At 44.4% G+C, this 19,668-nt stretch overlaps 1 protein-coding gene across 2 annotated transcripts in view; it reads left to right on the top strand.

Annotated features, from left to right (window-relative positions):
- The window catches only part of CHAF1A (chromatin assembly factor 1 subunit A), a 46,222-nt gene that overhangs the window by 11,254 nt on the left and 15,300 nt on the right, over window positions 1-19,668 (top strand). For both annotated transcript variants that reach the window (XM_063455924.1, XM_063455925.1), the window contains exons 4-9: window positions 1,642-2,357; window positions 7,509-7,547; window positions 14,145-14,386; window positions 14,850-14,910; window positions 15,592-15,660; window positions 18,648-18,868. In XM_063455924.1, coding sequence (XP_063311994.1) covers window positions 1,642-2,357; window positions 7,509-7,547; window positions 14,145-14,386; window positions 14,850-14,910; window positions 15,592-15,660; window positions 18,648-18,868 — 1,348 coding nt within the window. The remainder of the gene's footprint in view (window positions 1-1,641; window positions 2,358-7,508; window positions 7,548-14,144; window positions 14,387-14,849; window positions 14,911-15,591; window positions 15,661-18,647; window positions 18,869-19,668) is intronic.

Genomic DNA, 19,668 nt, shown 5'->3' with positions numbered 1-19,668 from the left:
AGCTGAATGCGAGCGCGGCTCCTGCCGCGCATGCGCATTCAGCCGATGACGTTGCAAGGAAGAAGGAGAGGAGGAGGAAAGCTCCCCGCCCGGCGCTGGAGAAAGAGGTAAGTTTAACCCCTTCCTCCCCCCAGAGCCCGGCGGGAGTGGGTCCCTGAGGGTGGGGGCACTCTAGTGCCAGGAAAACGAGTACGTTTTCCTGGCACTAGAGTGGTCCTTTAAGGAGAAAATGACTAGTGGCTAGATGTATTTTTCTGCCAAAGATAAACATTGCTGTTTTTTAAGAAACATATTTTTCAGAGTTAATGAGAAGCATCTATACACCAAAGCCAGTACATTGTCTCTTTAATATATTTGAAGACTGGGATGCAGTCCTTTAAATTACATAAACGTGCAAAGTATTTTCACTATGAAAATGTATTTCATAAATAGAAATACCATTTAAAACACTATAGTCACCAGAACCACTACAGCTTAATGTAATGGTTTTAGTGTGTATAGCCTGTCCCTGTAGACTGTTCAATGTAAAAGCTGTTTTTTTTACATTGAAGTGGCAATCACTAAGATGGCCACTAAAATGTCTCTCTTAATCCACAATGTGCAACACCTACATTCAGCTGAACGTTACACGCACACGCACTCACTGGCGGTTTTGAAACACTAATATTTGTGTTCAGCGAAGTCTCCTGAGTATAACCATACTCATGTACAGATTTTATGGTGTTTTCAAAAGGTAGAGAGTCAAATATAAGGATTGTTTCAGTTTTTTCACATTGAAATTCACCAGATTGGTTACGTTGCCTTTGTGACTGTATGGTAGCCCAGGAATGATGGCATACCATTTGCAAAAGTAGACAAACCAAAGTATTGTAGATGGGGTATGTCCAGCCCCCCCCCCCTTTTTTGCCTCACACTGGCCCGAATTAGCGTTCAAATTGATTTTTTTTAATATGAACGCTAACTTTAGCCAGTGTTTGTGACCAGGTGGCTACTAAAAAGACTGGACATACTCAATTTTCAATACTTTGGGTTGTCTACTATTGCAAATGGTATGCTATCATGGGGGTAATTCTCATTCCTGGGCTACCATACAGTCTCAAAGGCAACGTAACCAATCTGGCTAATTTCAATGTGAAATAACTGAAAAGTGTAACACGCTATATTTGACCCTTTAACTTCCCAAAAAAACATAAAAAACACCATAAAACATGTATATAGGGGGTTTTGTTTTACACGTGAGACATCGCTGAAAACAGATGTGTATTTTATTGCAGTAAAAGCTTAACAGTATTGTGACATTCAGTTAAAATGTCATGCAGGACTAAAAAAAAATTCTTCATTTCTCATTTATTTTATATTCATATTTAATTGTTTCATATCTGAATATTTGATGTGAAATGAAAACCCTATTTCTCCTGAATAAAATGATATATAAGTGAGGGTGCACTTAAAATGAAGGAGGTGAATTACGGTTGAACAAACATATAGTCAAATTAAAATTTTGATCAAAACCTGTACATTTGGCTTAGTCTTTAAGGGGTTAAGATGAAGACCTTTTTATGCAGATAATTATCAATAGACTATTAAATGTAATCTTAGACTGTAAACTAAAGAACTTTCTAACAGTACTTTTTATTTTAGCTCGACTTCCCTTCAAGCGCTTGAATCCTGCTCTCAAAGAAAAGGATGAATTATTAGAAGGAAAGAAAGTAAAGAAAACACAAAAGGATTCTCCTCCAACCAGCCTTCATCTGTCTGACACCTCTACGGAAGACTTGGAGAATAACTGTGATGCAGAGACAGAGGCAGTGCATCAGTTCCCAAAAGCTATTAATGGCAAGGGGCCTCTGGACAACTACCTTAAAAAAACTTTAAAAGTAAGCCTGGGGCAATCTCCCATAACAATTGACCTAACAGAGGACTCAAACAGTGGTGTTAATGAGCAGAGCTGTATAGTTGAGGAGTCCAGAACACTGCTAGCAAATGGATCTACTCCACAAAACAACCCATCCAGCCCAACTCCATCCACACAGACTGAGAAATGCAATGTTTCTGTGAATGCTCTGGAGCAAGGGGAAAGTAATGAACTACCAGGCACTCTTACTGTTTTATCACCACCTGTAGATCTACAGGAATCACCTGATTCCCAATATATTAAAATGGAATCTCCTGATAAAGATGCAACAAATCTGTCCTCAAAAAGTTCATCAAAAGAGGTTAGTGACTCATCTGAAGAGGATGACTCGCCAATTCCTTCTTCCAACTGTTCGCCTGTTTCTGCCAGCTCTTCAGAAACACAAGCTAGTCCCCAGGAAAAGAATCTCAGCCCAAGAGAACTCAAGTCTCCTTCTCATGAAGTAAGTTGAAATGTACAAATTTATTCAAAGTTTCGGTAAATGTTCAGAACGGCATCATATTACCATGTGTAACAATGAATTACAAAAGGAGTGCATTATGAGTCAGATTTATATTACTGTCCAGGGTTAAATCCAGAAAAACTCATTATAATTTCGCCTCCAACTTGTAATTTTATTGTATTGAAGAGGTACTGCATTTTAAACAGATGGTCAATATGATGAGAAGGCTTCCATTTTTAGCTCAAGACATACTGTGAATTGGCAATAAAACAATAATCCTAAATAGGCTAATCAAGAATAGTAACAGACAATATCTAAACATACTACATTTGAAACAGTTGGTGAGCTCAGTAAAGTAAAGGCTTTCTTTCAAGCTCAATTCAACCCTCATACCGTGTCTCAGTATAATGCTTCCAAAGCTAAATTAAATGCTTATTTTTGGGAGGGGGTAGGTACCCCTGTAGAAGCGGCCAACCTAGAAAACAGAAATAACAGATTGACAAATATAAATGAATTGGCAATGGCACATCTAGGTCTGGTAATGTTGGTGATTTTCATCAAAGCAAATGCTGGTTTTGTTCCCGCTGGGTAGAAAGGGTCGATAGTAAGAAGGTAAGACCTAAAGTTGCTACAAAGGTGTTGGCTACTGTAGGGTCACTGAGCTTCAGTTGATTTACATTAGGGAGGACACATAGTCTGCGTCCAGGGCACAGACTCGAAAATTCCTGATCCTCAAATATCGCTACCAATGGAAGTCCTCAATTTGGGCTAGTTTTGTCTCCTTCTGCAATTGTGTGAATGCATTAGCCATATCTTGTTTACTGCCATCGTTAGACATGCTCTTCTACTTGTATTCAGTCTCTTGGTGTAGCCATATCCTTTCACTGCAGAGGTAGCAGCAAAAATAAATACTTTATACTGGACAACAGGGGCATCTATATGAAAAGCATTTTGACGTAGTTGGCTGTGAAGAGAAGGGAGAGGAACGTTAAGGGAAATGTTCCCTGCATCCACTACACACTGCATTTACTAATCAAATACTCTTTATCCACTACACACACAAATATTCTTGAAAACATAAAAAAATCTGACTTGCATGTATATTTTGTGCATTTACCACTTAATAAAAAAATACGGTAAATGTACATAATATCGTCCTGAAAGTTCAGATTATCAGTATCTGCTCTAAAAAAAAAATCAATATCGATCGATCCCTATTTCCTTGTACACACTACCATGATGAGCCTTCAAGCTAAATTGTGATTTAGGGAAGGATATGGATCAATTGAGGGCACCATTTGGAGGACATCTGGTAAGCCGCCAAATTTTGTAGATTACAAAGTAATGGCAAGATTTACCTGCAAAACTGTATACCATGGGTAATTTTCCACTTATGTTGGAGAAATTGTGGTTCCAAGTGTACAATTTAGACAGCAGTGTCATAGTGTGCACTTCATGGGATAATATTAACTAGTTGGTTAGGTTTTCCCTAAACCAGTGGTTTCCAAACCAGTCTTCGAGGCACCCCTACCTGTCAAGGATTTAGGGTTTATTCAGTGTGTCTAAAGTCTTTGGTGTTTTTTTTTTTAGAAAAGAAAATGTAACCAAAACTGGGTGACCCCTACATTCTAGATTGGTAGGATGCCTTTGGGAACCACTGCCCTAAACCTATTGACCTGTATGCCTGGACATTTCCCTGGCCACTTGATGCCTCAAAGGATCACTCTACACCCAAAACCACTTCAGCTTTTGAATCTTATTTTTATTTTACAAAAAGGTACATCTTATGACCACCCAGGCGAGAATACAATTTACTATAGAACAGCCCATGCAGTGGACTGTAAAGATTGAAGAGTATCATTTTAAAGGGACACTGTAGGCACCCAGACCACTTCAGATCATTGAAGTGGTCTGGGTGCTGTGTCCCTTTTGCGCCTAGTGCTGCAATGTTAATCATTGCAGTTCCCGAGAAACAAATGTTTACATTGCAGCTCTAAGTGTACCCTCTATGGCTGTCTACCAGACAGCCACTAGAAGGCTTCCGGAATCTTAACTTAGTTGTCTCCCCCATTCCTCCTCACATCAGACTAATGTTGGAGAAGGGAGATTCAGAAGCGAGATTCAGAAGCTTCTGGTTATTTCTCCACAAAGAAACTGAATGTCTCTTCTGGGATAGGAGAGGGATAACAAAGGCTACTACATTCATAAGTGCTGCACCCTTTGTAAGCTTTTTAGATATTTTGATCAGCCGCAACATTAAAAACAACTGACGGGTGAAGTGAATAACATTGATTGTATCATTACGATGTCACCTGTCAAAAGGTGGCTTTTATTGGGCAGCAAGTGAAGTCTGTAATTGAATTTTGCAAGCAGGAAAAATGGGCAAACGACTAGATCTGAGTGACTTTAACAAGGGCCAAATAGTGATGGCTAGACGACTAGTCTTGTGTGTGTTCCTGGTATACAGTGGTTGGTGCCTACTAAAAGTTGTGAATGGAAGAACCACCAGTGAACCTCTATGATGCACGTGGGGAGCGAGTGCCAACGGTCTGGTCTGATCACATAGCAGAACTACTGTAGCTTAAATTGCTAAAAAAAAACTTGATGCTGGCCATGATAGAAAGGTGTCAGAACACACAGTGCATCTGTTTGCTGCATAGCTGCAGACCGGTCAAAGTGTCGGTGGTGAACTGTGTCAACCGCCAAAAGCTGCTTCAGTGGGGATGTTCCCATCATTCAATGGACTGTGAAGCAATGGAAGGTTACCTGATCTTAATCACGTTTTCTTTTAGATCAGGTGTATCCTTTATCCGGGGGAAGAGATGGCAGCAGGATGCACAATGAGTGGAAGCTAGGCAGGCAGAGGCAGTGTTGTGCTCTGGGCAATGTTCTTCAGGGAAACCTTGGGTCCTGGAATCACTGTGAATGTTGCTTTGATACATACTACCTACCTCGATTGTTGCAGACCATGTTAAACCCTTCATGCCTTTGGCAAGCTCCCCCTTTTTACCTGAGTTTGCCACGAGCTCCTGGAGAAGCCTGCTTACCAGCCTCCTGTCCACAGACTATGGGCCCTGCAGGGAAACCTGTAAAAGACTACCAAACTTGACCGACTGTTAGCACTGTGTTGGGCATAGGACTATGTGCACGGTCATTCAAAACTATGACTTCCAGGAAATTCCTGAATCGATCTGCGTGGTTTGGGATATGTTTTAAGGTACTTTTTGGGGTTTCATAAAACTGTATGTTTTTCTGTGCTTTGAGATAACTGGGTTAGATTAGTACAGTTCCTGATTCAATTCTCTCCTAAGCACAGAGGAGGAAATATATTGTTTGTGTATGGCAGTGTCTCACTGTATGACTGTTGGTTTTATCACTATGGTTTTTATTTGTTTATTCACGGTGTCCCTGTGCCCAACAAGGTCCACCTGGGTGTCACCCTTGTTTGGAAACTTGCATAAAAGGCCAGTTTGACTCCATTAAAATCTATTCCCGCTTACACTCCAAAACTGTGTCTCGTCCTGTTATTGGAGAAAGATTTACTCCTGTGTCTGCTGTTCCAGCTTGCAGGGGATTCAACAGGGAAAGTCCTTGTAAGGACTAGAGCTAATTCGGCTCCAGGAAGGAGCGGTTTCAGGGCCCCAGTCAAGCCACTGCGACTGGGTAGGAGTGCTGTGGTTTGTCCCCTATTCCAGCTAGGAAGCGGTCCTTGCCGGAGGTACCAAGCCAGGGGCACAGGGAGCTCCGCTACAATGACAATGGTGTTCCCTGATGGCAATGGCATATTATGAGGATAACGCACACTTCAAAAGTTGTTCAGGAATAGTTTGTGGAACATGACAAAGCGGTCAAGGTGTTTCCATGGCTTCCAAATTCCCCAGATCTCAATCCAGTTGAGCATCTGTGGGGTGTGCAGGAACAAATCTGATCCATGAGGGCCTCACCTTGCAATTTGCAGGACTCAAAGAAAATGCTGCTTCTATCTTGATGCCTGATACCACAGTACACGTTCAGAGGTCTTGGGGTGTCCTTGCTTTGATACAACTGAGCTGTTCTGGCAGAACGAGAGAGACCTACCCGATATTAGGCAGGTGGTTTTAATGTGACTGGTCATTGTATATCCCAAAGGCAACGTGCAGCAAAAAAAATGCAAGTTTTCATTGGTGGTATATCTACTAGATATTCTCTTCTCCCAGTAAGGAAAAACAGTCAAAAATTTGCTGAGCAGTTTTAGCTGAGGCGCATGACAACACAAATGATCTGCCATTGTTAACCAAATCCTACCATATTTCCAAACAAAAGTGATCTCTAGACTGATTTTATTACCTTGCATAAAATACTATTTGAGGTTGGGGGTCCATCACCCTCTGAGCTTCCTTTCTTTTCGGCAACTTACATGTTTTGTTTTTGTAGGATTTCCTTCAAAAAAAGTATTTTCTATAAATAAGGCTTAGTGGGTGTTTTTTCTTTCTTCCTTTGTATTCTAATTCCTGCTGAAATATTAAATATATATTTTACACAAAATGAAACTTACTAGAACTCCACAACAAAGTCATTGTCTCTAGAGCAACCGTTCAGACCCAAGCTGCAAGAGAAGCTTTAGCAGGGCTCAAGATTTGTGAGTGGGCATGCAGCCCTGGTGAGTCTCATGAGCCTAATGTGGAAAAATTTAGTGGAGGGCTAATACTGGTATGGAAATTAGTGTTACTATTCGCTTGTAGATAGGTCTAGTGATAAAACCAAAATACAGTCAACGCTTTGGAGGTGACAAGTAATGTTTGTCTGATAGTTTTGCTACTCAAATTTTTTTTTATGTAGAGGCCATTATTTTACCTTGGAATAATGAATGTGGGCCTCGTACAATATCTCAGATTTTTCTGTGATTTCTGGTCCAATTGGTTTCTTCTCACCTTTGTTGCATGACCTAAGGTTGCTACACTCTTCTCATCTCATGCTTCTACAGAGGCATTGAATCCAGTGTGTTTCTAGGAGTAGGCAAAGTTTGGCATCACCATGCTTTGTGTGATGCCAAATGTGAAGACTTTTTAGAAAATGCTATTGTAGAAGAAATGTAGAGCATATTCTAGTTGGGATTGCTGCATAAAAGTTTCATGTGTTTTTTTTTTTTTATTCCTCCCCCCACTCTAACAGGTCATCCTGCAGAAAGGAACCACAGAAAAGAAGATTAAAGTAAGTTCGAAACATGGTGGCATGTTTGAAGGAAATTTTCCATAAGTGATCCACTTGAAGGTGTCTTGAAAAACTATTCAAGGGGGCACTCTTGAAAATATAACTTCTAAAGAGAATTGTTAGAGGGCCATCCCTCAGTTTAAGGACTTGCTTTCATTGCAGCCTGTGAAATGAATTTACGTTTTGATGCTTCAAGAAATACACTTTTAATTTGGCAAAACTCTACTTGAGAGAGAAAAAGGTATTCTGTTTGGCAGTTTCCAAAGCCTCCTTAGCTATTTGACCAGCAGGTGGGGAACACTGGCGGAGGCAACGAGGCAATTGCCTCCAGGTCCTCCTCTCGTGAGCACAGAGCTCTGCCGCGGTTACCATGGCAACGCTCTGCTTTTCACGAGAGTGAACTCTAGCCTCAGGAGCTGCAGGCTAGAGTTCACTCACCACTAGGACCACCAGGGATTCTCTACCGGACCACCAGAGATTGCAGGAAATCAGCAAAAGTAAGAAGGGAGGGGGATATAAAATGTATTTATTTTAATTAAAAAAACTTCTGTATTTATCTGCCCCTCAATACACACACACACTGCCCCTCAATACACACACACACACACTGCCCCTCAATACACACACACACTGCCCCTCAATACACACACACACACACACACACACACACACACACTGCCCCTCAATACACACACACACACACACACACACACACACACTGCCCCTCAATACACACACACACACACACACACACACACACACACACACACACACACACTGCCCCTCAATACACAAACACACACTGCCCCTCAATACACACACACACACACTGCCCCTCAATACACACACACACACACTGCCCCTCAATACACACACACACACACTGCCCCTCAATGCACACACACACTGCCCCTCAATGCACACACACACTGCCCCTCAATACACACACACACACACTGCCCCTCAATACACACACACACACTGCCCCTCAATACACACACACACACTGCCCCTCAATACACACACACACACTGCCCCTCAATACACACACACACACTGCCCCTCAATACACACACACACACTGCCCCTCAATACACACACACACACTGCCCCTCAATACACACACACACACTGCCCCTCAATACACACACACACACTGCCCCTCAATACACACACACACACACTGCCCCTCAATACACACACACACACACTGCCCTTCAATACACACACACACACACTGCCCTTCAATACACACACACACTGCCCTTCAATACACACACACACACTGCCCTTCAATACACACACACACACTGCCCTTCAATACACACACACACACTGCCCTTCAATACACACACACACACTGCCCTTCAATACACACACACACACTGCCCTTCAATACACACACACACACTGCCCTTCAATACACACACACACACTGCCCTTCAATACACACACACACACTGCCCTTCAATACACACACACACACTGCCCTTCAATACACACACACACACTGCCCTTCAATACACACACACACACTGCCCTTCAATACACACACACACACTGCCCTTCAATACACACACACACACTGCCCTTCAATACACACACACACACTGCCCTTCAATACACACACACACACTGCCCTTCAATACACACACACACACACTGCCCTTCAATACACACACACACACACTGCCCTTCAATACACACACACACACACTGCCCTTCAATACACACACACACACTGCCCTTCAATACACACACACACACTGCCCTTCAATACACACACACACTGCCCTTCAATACACACACACACACTGCCCTTCAATACACACACACACACACACACACTGCCCTTCAATACACACACACACACACTGCCCTTCAATACACACACACACACTGCCCTTCAATACACACACACACACTGCCCTTCAATACACACACACACACACTGCCCTTCAATACACACACACACACACTGCCCTTCAATACACACACACACACACTGCCCTTCAATACACACACACACACACTGCCCTTCAATACACACACACACACACTGCCCTTCAATACACACACACACACACTGCCCTTCAATACACACACACACACACTGCCCTTCAATACACACACACACACTGCCCTTCAATACACACACACACTGCCCTTCAATACACACACACACACTGCCCCTCAATACAAATACACACACACTGCCCTCAATACACACACACTGCCCCTCAATACACACACACTGTCCCTCAATACACACACACTGTCCCTCAATACACACACACTGTCCCTCAATACACACACACACTGCCCCTCAATACACACACTGCCCCTCAATACACACACACACTGCCCCTCAATACACACACTGCCCCTCAATACACACACTGCCCCTCAGTACACACACACACTGCCCCTCAGTACACACACTGCCCCTCAGTACACACACTGCCCCTCAGTACACACACTGCCCCTCAGTACACACACTGCCCCTCAGTACACACACTGCCCCTCAGTACACACACTGCCCCTCAGTACACACACTGCCCCTCAGTACACACACTGCCCCTCAGTACACACACTGCCCCTCAGTACACACACTGCCCCTCAGTACACACACTGCCCCTCAGTACACACACTGCCCCTCAGTACACACACTGCCCCTCAGTACACACACTGCCCCTCAGTACACACACTGCCCCTCAGTACACACACTGCCCCTCAGTACACACACTGCCCCTCAGTACACACACTGCCCCTCAGTACACACACTGCCCCTCAGTACACACACTGCCCCTCAGTACACACACTGCCCCTCAGTACACACACTGCCCCTCAGTACACACACTGCCCCTCAGTACACACACTGCCCCTCAGTACACACACTGCCCCTCAGTACACACACTGCCCCTCAGTACACACACTGCCCCTCAGTACACACTGCCCCTCAGTACACACACTGCCCCTCAGTACACACACTGCCCCTCAGTACACACACTGCCCCTCAGTACACACACTGCCCCTCAGTACACACACTGCCCCTCAGTACACACACTGCCCCTCAGTACACACACTGCCCCTCAGTACACACACTGCCCCTCAGTACACACACTGCCCCTCAGTACACACACTGCCCCTCAGTACACACACTGCCCCTCAGTACACACACTGCCCCTCAGTACACACACTGCCCCTCAGTACACACACTGCCCCTCAGTACACACACTGCCCCTCAGTACACACACTGCCCCTCAGTACACACACTGCCCCTCAGTACACACACTGCCCCTCAGTACACACACTGCCCCTCAGTACACACACTGCCCCTCAGTACACACACTGCCCCTCAGTACACACACTGCCCCTCAGTACACACACTGCCCCTCAGTACACACACTGCCCCTCAGTACACACACTGCCCCTCAGTACACACACTGCCCCTCAGTACACACACTGCCCCTCAGTACACACACTGCCCCTCAGTACACACACTGCCCCTCAGTACACACACTGCCCCTCAGTACACACACTGCCCCTCAGTACACACACTGCCCCTCAGTACACACACTGCCCCTCAGTACACACACTGCCCCTCAGTACACACACTGCCCCTCAGTACACACACTGCCCCTCAGTACACACACTGCCCCTCAGTACACACACTGCCCCTCAGTACACACACTGCCCCTCAGTACACACACTGCCCCTCAGTACACACACTGCCCCTCAGTACACACACTGCCCCTCAGTACACACACTGCCCCTCAGTACACACACTGCCCCTCAGTACACACACTGCCCCTCAGTACACACACTGCCCCTCAGTACACACACTGCCCCTCAGTACACACACTGCCCCTCAGTACACACACTGCCCCTCAGTACACACACTGCCCCTCAGTACACACACTGCCCCTCAGTACACACACTGCCCCTCAGTACACACACTGCCCCTCAGTACACACACTGCCCCTCAGTACACACACTGCCCCTCAGTACACACACTGCCCCTCAGTACACACACTGCCCCTCAGTACACACACTGCCCCTCAGTACACACACTGCCCCTCAGTACACACACTGCCCCTCAGTACACACACTGCCCCTCAGTACACACACTGCCCCTCAGTACACACACTGCCCCTCAGTACACACACTGCCCCTCAGTACACACACTGCCCCTCAGTACACACACTGCCCCTCAGTACACACACTGCCCCTCAGTACACACACTGCCCCTCAGTACACACACTGCCCCTCAGTACACACACTGCCCCTCAGTACACACACTGCCCCTCAGTACACACACTGCCCCTCAGTACACACACTGCCCCTCAGTACACACACTGCCCCTCAGTACACTCACTGCCCCTCAGTACACTCACTGCCCCTCAGTACACAGACACACAGACACTCACTGCCCCTCAGTACACAGACACACAGACACTCACTGCCCCTCAATACACAGACACACACACACACACACACTGCCCCTCAATACACAGACACTCACTGCCCCTCAGTACACAGACACTCACTGCCCCTCAGTACACAGACACTCACTGCCCCTCAGTACACAGACACTCACTGCCCCTCAGTACACAGACACTCACTGCCCCTCAGTACACAGACACTCACTGCCCCTCAGTACACAGACACTCACTGCCCCTCAGTACACAGACACTCACTGCCCCTCAGTACACAGACACTCACTGCCCCTCAGTACACAGACACTCACTGCCCCTCAGTACACAGACACTCACTGCCCCTCAGTACACAGACACACAGACACTCACTGCCCCTCAATACACAGACACACAGACACTCACTGCCCCTCAATACACAGACACACAGACACTCACTGCCCCTCAATACACAGACACACAGACACTCACTGCCCCTCAATACACAGACACACAGACACTCACTGCCCCTCAATACACAGACACACAGACACTCACTGCCCCTCAATACACAGACACACACACACTCACTGCCCCTCAATACACAGACACACAGACACTCACTGCCCCTCAATACACAGACACACAGACACTCACTGCCCCTCAATACAGACACACAGACACTCACTGCCCCTCAATACACAGACACACAGACACTCACTGCCCCTCAATACACAGACACACAGACACTCACTGCCCCTCAATACACAGACACACACACACTCACTGCCCCTCAATACACAGACACACACACACTCACTGCCCCTCAATACACAGACACACACACACTCACTGCCCCTCAATACACAGACACACACACACTCACTGCCCCTCAATACACAGACACACACACACTCACTGCCCCTCAATACACAGACACACACACACTCACTGCCCCTCAATACACAGACACACACACACTCACTGCCCCTCAATACACAGACACACACACACTCACTGCCCCTCAATACACAGACACACACACACTCACTGCCCCTCAATACACAGACACACACACACTCACTGCCCCTCAATACACAGACACACACACACTCACTGCCCCTCAATACACAGACACACACACACTCACTGCCCCTCAATACACAGACACACACACACTCACTGCCCCTCAATACACAGACACACACACACTCACTGCCCCTCAATACACAGACACACACACACTCACTGCCCCTCAATACACAGACACACACACACACACACTGCCCCTCAATACACAGACACACAGACACACACTGCCCCTCAATACACAGACACACAGACACTCACTGCCCCTCAATACACAGACACACACACACACACTCACTGCCCCTCAATACACAGACACACACACACACACACACACACTGCCCCTCAATACACAGACACACACACACTGCCCCTCAATACACAGACACACACACACACACACACACTCTGCCGTCCCCCGATACACACACACTCTGCCGTCCCCCGATACACACACACTCTGCCGTCCCCCGATACACACACACTCTGCCGTCCCCCGATACACACACACTCTGCCGTCCCCCGATACACACACACTCTGCCGTCCCCCGATACACACACACTCTGCCGTCCCCCGATACACACACACTCTGCCGTCCCCCGATACACACACACTCTGCCGTCCCCCGATACACACACACTCTGCCGTCCCCCGATACACACACACTCTGCCGTCCCCCGATACACACACACTCTGCCGTCCCCCGATACACACACACTCTGCCGTCCCCCGATACACACACACTCTGCCGTCCCCCGATACACACACACTCTGCCGTCCCCCGATACACACACACTCTGCCGTCCCCCGATACACACACACTGTCACTATTCCCTGGGAGGGCACCATAACCCCTACAGAGAGCAGAAGGTGGTTATACCAAGATTAGATTCTGGATCCGCCCCTAGTGGGGAATGACTTGATCAAAATGGTGTGTGGTGTTTTTTTGGTCATGCAACACTGTGGCATAGCCTAAACTCCTACAGGATTTTGATATCTGACAATGCTGTTTACTAAAGTTCCCATTGCAGACATTTTAGGCTTACTTGTCCTCCCATTTGATATATTTGAAATATTCTGTATTCATTATAGGACAAAGAGAAACCCGAGAGGAAACGGAAACTGCAGGCAGAGCGTAAAGAGCGAGAACGGGCAAGAGAGGAAGCAAAGGCTGCCAAGGAACGAGTCAAAGAGGAGGCAAAAAAGAAGAGAGATGAAGAGCGAGAGCAAAGGGAAAAAGAGAAGCAAGAAAAGAAGGAGAAGGAGGACAAGGAAAAGGCAGAGAAACTGCGAATAAAGGAGGAAAAGAAAAAGGAAAAACTTGAAGCTCTTGAGTGAGTCTTTGAAAAATGATGGGGTGTGGTGGATGGGGGTGCAAAGTATTGTTTGGTATAAAAATGCCTAAACTAAGAAAATATTGGTAAACTTGCAGCAATGTCTAGCTTTGGTTTCAAACTCTATCCTGCCAGTTCTTAAAATATCCCAATCAAATAAGTGTAAATATTCTGATTACCTGACCCAGCTCAGGTTTTGGTTACTGCTGGATGAGGTGGCAATGCACTTTATGTTGAAATCTACAGGATGTTTTTCCCTTTTACTCACTGTCAAGTATTTCGGTAGTGCATGTGTAAGTATTTACTATAGATGGACTTCCCCTCTCTCCCCCAATGTATTCTCATCTCTTGATGCTGATCGAGTTGCTCTATTTTAGTTATGTAGGTGTTCAAATATGTGCCATATCTACATGAGTGACTTGTGACAATACATAGTGTTGGTCATTTTGCTTACTCTGTACAGGGCTAAGCAAGAAGAGAAACGGAAAAAAGAGGAAGAAAAACGAGTGAAAGAGGAGGAAAAGGTAGTTTCTTATTTACAGAATGAATCCGATATTTGTTAACCCTGTGTAGTGGTTATGGTACTTGGAGTGCACATGTAAAGTCTTCATAGCCCATAGCCTCCATAGCCTTCATTCTGCTACAGGCTATCTAATGCAAAAGTGAAAGTCCATATTGGCTGTTTTGGCTAACATTTGACCAGCCATAGTCTGGGTTATTTGCTGTCCAGTTTTGAAGTTCACATTTGCTTTAATAATCTACTGCAGGGGGTGTGTAAGCTTTAGGTAGAGGAAGAAGCCTCATTTCCACTTCATGCGCTGTTATTTTTTTGTGTGTGTGTATATATATATATATATATATATTTTTTTTTTCAGTCTGCTATGCACAGACTTTCATTTTTGCTTGACAAGCACCGGGCAAGTAACTTTTATTTCATGGAGTGCAAGATATATATATATATATATATATATATATATATTTTTATTATTATTATTTGACACAACCAGAGGACATGGCAACAATATATCGTTTGTACTGTTACCATTACGGTGAGCTCAATTTGATTTATGATCTCCAAAGTTATTTTAGATATGTGTGTTTCTGCTTTGATGCTAGTTTATTGTATAGTTGTGGCCTTGTTTTAAAATGTTTTGTTTTTTTTGTTATGGAACAAATAAAAGACTACTTTAACATTTATTTTACAGCGAATGAAGGCAGAGAAGGCAGAAATTAGACGTTTTTTTCACAAACCCAAAATTCAGCACACTCCTAAGGTAAAAATACAAGTTGCGTTTCATTTAATTTTTTGGATATATCTAATGAAATAGAGGGGAGGTTGACTGGAATGGTGTAGTACATAAATTGGACCGGCCAACAAAACCATAAATCTGATGTTGCCTAAAGTGTCCTTGCACTTTCCCAGATTAATTTCAAAACCAGTGCTATTCCATACATGGAGGTATTTCCTTATCTTGAATGATCTACTAAAAACTTTCAGGCATTCACGTGTTCTCCTTCTGTCTGTTTAGCGTTATTTATTGCTAGTTATTTTGTCAACCCCTTTAATAGGGAAAAAAAAAACTTTCTTAAGATTAAAACGTACCTTTAATCCAGAGACAGGCCAGGTCCTCTGTTTCAATGCCCCATCAGTCATCTGCGGTCCAATCAACTGATTAACATAAAGAAACATTTGATTGGGCTGTTTCACCGTCTCAGAGTGCATGTGTGTGGAGAAGAGGGAGGGCTTTTTGCTACATATAAAAAAGTAAATGTGGAAAATGAAGGGAGGGTTGAGACGCTGAAGTTTCTCCTTGCAAGCTCATATCTGTCACCAGCACAAAGTGCACACTGACAGCCAAATATTGTATAAAATGGATAAGCTCTACGGAATTTGCTGGCGCTATATAAATAATAAAATACAAAATGGAGAAATAAAGTAAACTAACATCAGGAGATCTCCACTGGTATCAGAAATGAAGGGGCGGGGGAAGGGGGCGCGGGCGCTACCTTTAATCTAAGGATAAAAAGGATATGCTAACAAAGTATAACTTGGAAAAGGGGAGATCTCCTAAACGGTGCCCAGGGGATCCATTATCTAGCGTACTAAACAGCATCTAAGTTCCTGTTCCCCATGTCTCCGACTGACGGTAAGGTAGTGTAAACGAGGTTAAGGAGAGAGAAAAGGGACCAGGTAATCTGGTCTAAACGCGGATTAAAGACTTGAAAGAAAAATCTCTCAGTTTACCCTAAGTTACTTCGACACTGTGGTCTAACCACTAGTGTCTACCTTAACCAACTGTCCTTACTAAAGTTATAAATAAATACCTAAAAATCAATAACCATAGTGGTAATAAAAATAAAGTGCTACCAAGTGCAGTGATGAAAGAAAAAGAAAACTCTTTACGCTCGTTTCGGCGTGTTTAAAACTCCGTCGTCAGGAGCTTGTGAATACGAGCGGCTTGTTCCATTTAAATAACTATTGCTGATGAGACATGGCCATCAGCTGTTTAATGTGGGAGGCACTGCCTCTCAGGGCCTCCCACTTTGAACAGCTGGTGAAGTGAGCTTTCGTTTTTCTGAGGCTTTTCATCTGCGTTAAGACCAAATTACCTGGTCACTTATTCTCTGTGGACCATGTGCCTTTTCTCTCTCCTTTACCTCGTTTACACTACCTTCCAGTCAGTTGGACACTAAGGGAACTGGACCTTAGATGCTTTTCAGTACTCCAGATAATGGATCCCCTGGGCACCGTTTAGTAGATCTCCCTTTTTTCAAATTATACTTTGTTTGCATATCCCTTTTTCCTTGGATGGATTAAAGCTAGGGGCCCCCTTCCTAATTTCTTATACCAGTGGAGCTCTCCTGATGTTGGATTCCCCTTGTGGGATTCTATACATCGCGTTCTCCTATTTCATAATTAATAAAATGCTAATTTCTCTGTATGAACAGCGTTTCAAGAAGAAACACTGCATATTCCATCTTCTATCACTATGACCACTAAAAGCGGAAGTGGTAGTTTGAGTAATTGTTTAAGGCAATTGTTAAACTTTAGATCTGCAGCAAAACCTAGTATTTGTACTTTGTACCATTTCCAATAATTTTGTTCTCTTACTCAGTTACTTCTTAGTTGAAGGACACTTTGTGCTTTGTCTTGCTATGTTGCATGTATACATAGTATCTATTAAATGGCAAGTGAAGGGAAACTTTCAGTTTTATGAACTATAATGTTTACACATGAAGTTCAGCTAAAGAACGCTCAGTATATTAACAATGTCCTGACTGTTAAATACCTCATATGGCTAGCATTTCAGTTAAAAAGATGGGGGTGCAAATAAAACCACCATTTGTATATATTTTTTTTTTTTACTGCAAATTTCCGACCATTTAAATCCGAATACTTTAATAACTCCATGCTTGCATTCTGCTACTGACTCAGAGTACAATACTTCAATGTATTACTTTGCCAGGTGTTGTAGGCACTTTTGGGGTTAAATATGGCTCACTTAGGGGGTTCTATGTGTTGCCATTCTGACCTGCACCACTCTTTGACTCTAGTTCTAGCCCTTGCCAGCCCACATTAATCTCCTCTAGCCCCCTCCCCCCCCCCCCCCCCCCCCGAGAGGGATTCTGTTTCACAGAGCACTTTTAGTGTGAACACAACATGAGGGATATCTTACTCATGGTGCAGATTCATTATTTCACACACGGTGATTGGTGCTGGGCAGCATGCACAATTTAGAGAACTATTGGCAGGGAAACCCAGTGGGGTTGTGTTTTGGCTCCCTGCCCCCCCAGTCACTGGTTTTAAAGGCCTGTGTGCAGTTATCACTTGGAGCGAAGCACATGACTCACTGGGTTAGTGTTAGGCCATTAAATATGGCCCTAGGTATCGATTGTTACAGATATCTCAAGTGTGGGAAGGAATTTAACTCTGAAAACGACAGGAAGTTTATAGCACACTATATCTGTTGGAATGAAACTTACTACGAACTGTGAAGGGTTTTGGTTTTACTAAAGTTCTGTTTTTTTTATATGCAAGTTCCTTCATGGTTGTATTTGACCGGAGTAGGAAGCTTATGGCCCCTTTACTGTCCCCATCTGACTCCACTTCTAAACCTTTAGGTCAGAAATGCAAATTAAGCAATCTTTTATACATTTTATTCAATCCACTATATTGGTTTTTGGCTTTATTAAAAATAAAATATTTTTATTTTTATAACTCTTGAAGATCTGGTATTGTTTCCTCTCCCCACAATCTTAGACTTTTGCCAGTTCTTGTGGAAAGTTTGCCCCTTTTGAAATTAAGAAGAACATGGCTGTGGCCCCACTGTGCCGAGTTGCGTTTGAGTTAGAAGCCTCTGAGCAGCTGGACAAGTTTCTTCAGGATCAAAACTCCAAGTTGTCCTTCTTGTCAGAAATAAAGACCCGGAAGCCAAGAAGAATGGGGCGGACTTTGGTGCCACAGGTGTCAGTCCTGAGCAGGTGTGACATTAAATCTCCAAGAATTGTATTTGTACTGATGTGCCCTATGCAAGGTTACCTTTCCCTTAAAGCATTAAGGACGGCAGGGGTTCTATGCCATCCTTATTTGGGTGGTCCTAAACGCCGGCGGCATAGAACGTCCCTGCCGTCCAGGGGGCGGCGGCAGCAAGCATTTACTCACCTCCCAGCAGCTCCCCAGTGTAAGTCTTGTGAGACGCTGGCCGCGAGACTTGCATAGGGGAGCTGGAGGAGCTGCTGGGAGGTGAGTAAATGCTTGCTGCCCCCCCACAGCTCAGCCAATGCCACTGGACCACCAGGGACTGTCATATCCCCCCTCCCTGGCCAAGTATGAAACGGGGAGGGGGGACAACAAAAATAAATAAGTTAAATATAAAAAATAATAATAATTTAATAAAAAAAATAATTGCAGTGTGTTTGTATAGTGTTTTTTATATAACACACACTGCATTATTAAACACACACTGCATTATATATACACACTGCGTTATATACACACACACTATACAAACACACTGCGTTATATACACACACACTATACAAACACACTGCGTTATATACACACACACTATACAAACACACTGCGTTATATACACACACACTATACAAACACACTGCGTTATATACACACACACTATACAAACACACTGCGTTATATACACACACACTATACAAACACACTGCGTTATATACACACACACTATACAAACACACTGCGTTATATACACACACTATACAAACACACTGCGTTATATACACACACTATACAAACACACTGCGTT

Source organism: Pelobates fuscus, chromosome 5 (genome assembly GCF_036172605.1).
Source record: "Pelobates fuscus isolate aPelFus1 chromosome 5, aPelFus1.pri, whole genome shotgun sequence".
NCBI classification, from domain to species: Eukaryota; Metazoa; Chordata; class Amphibia; order Anura; family Pelobatidae; genus Pelobates; species Pelobates fuscus.
Note: the sequence above shows the minus strand (reverse complement) of the source record. Positions and strands in the feature narration are given on the sequence as shown.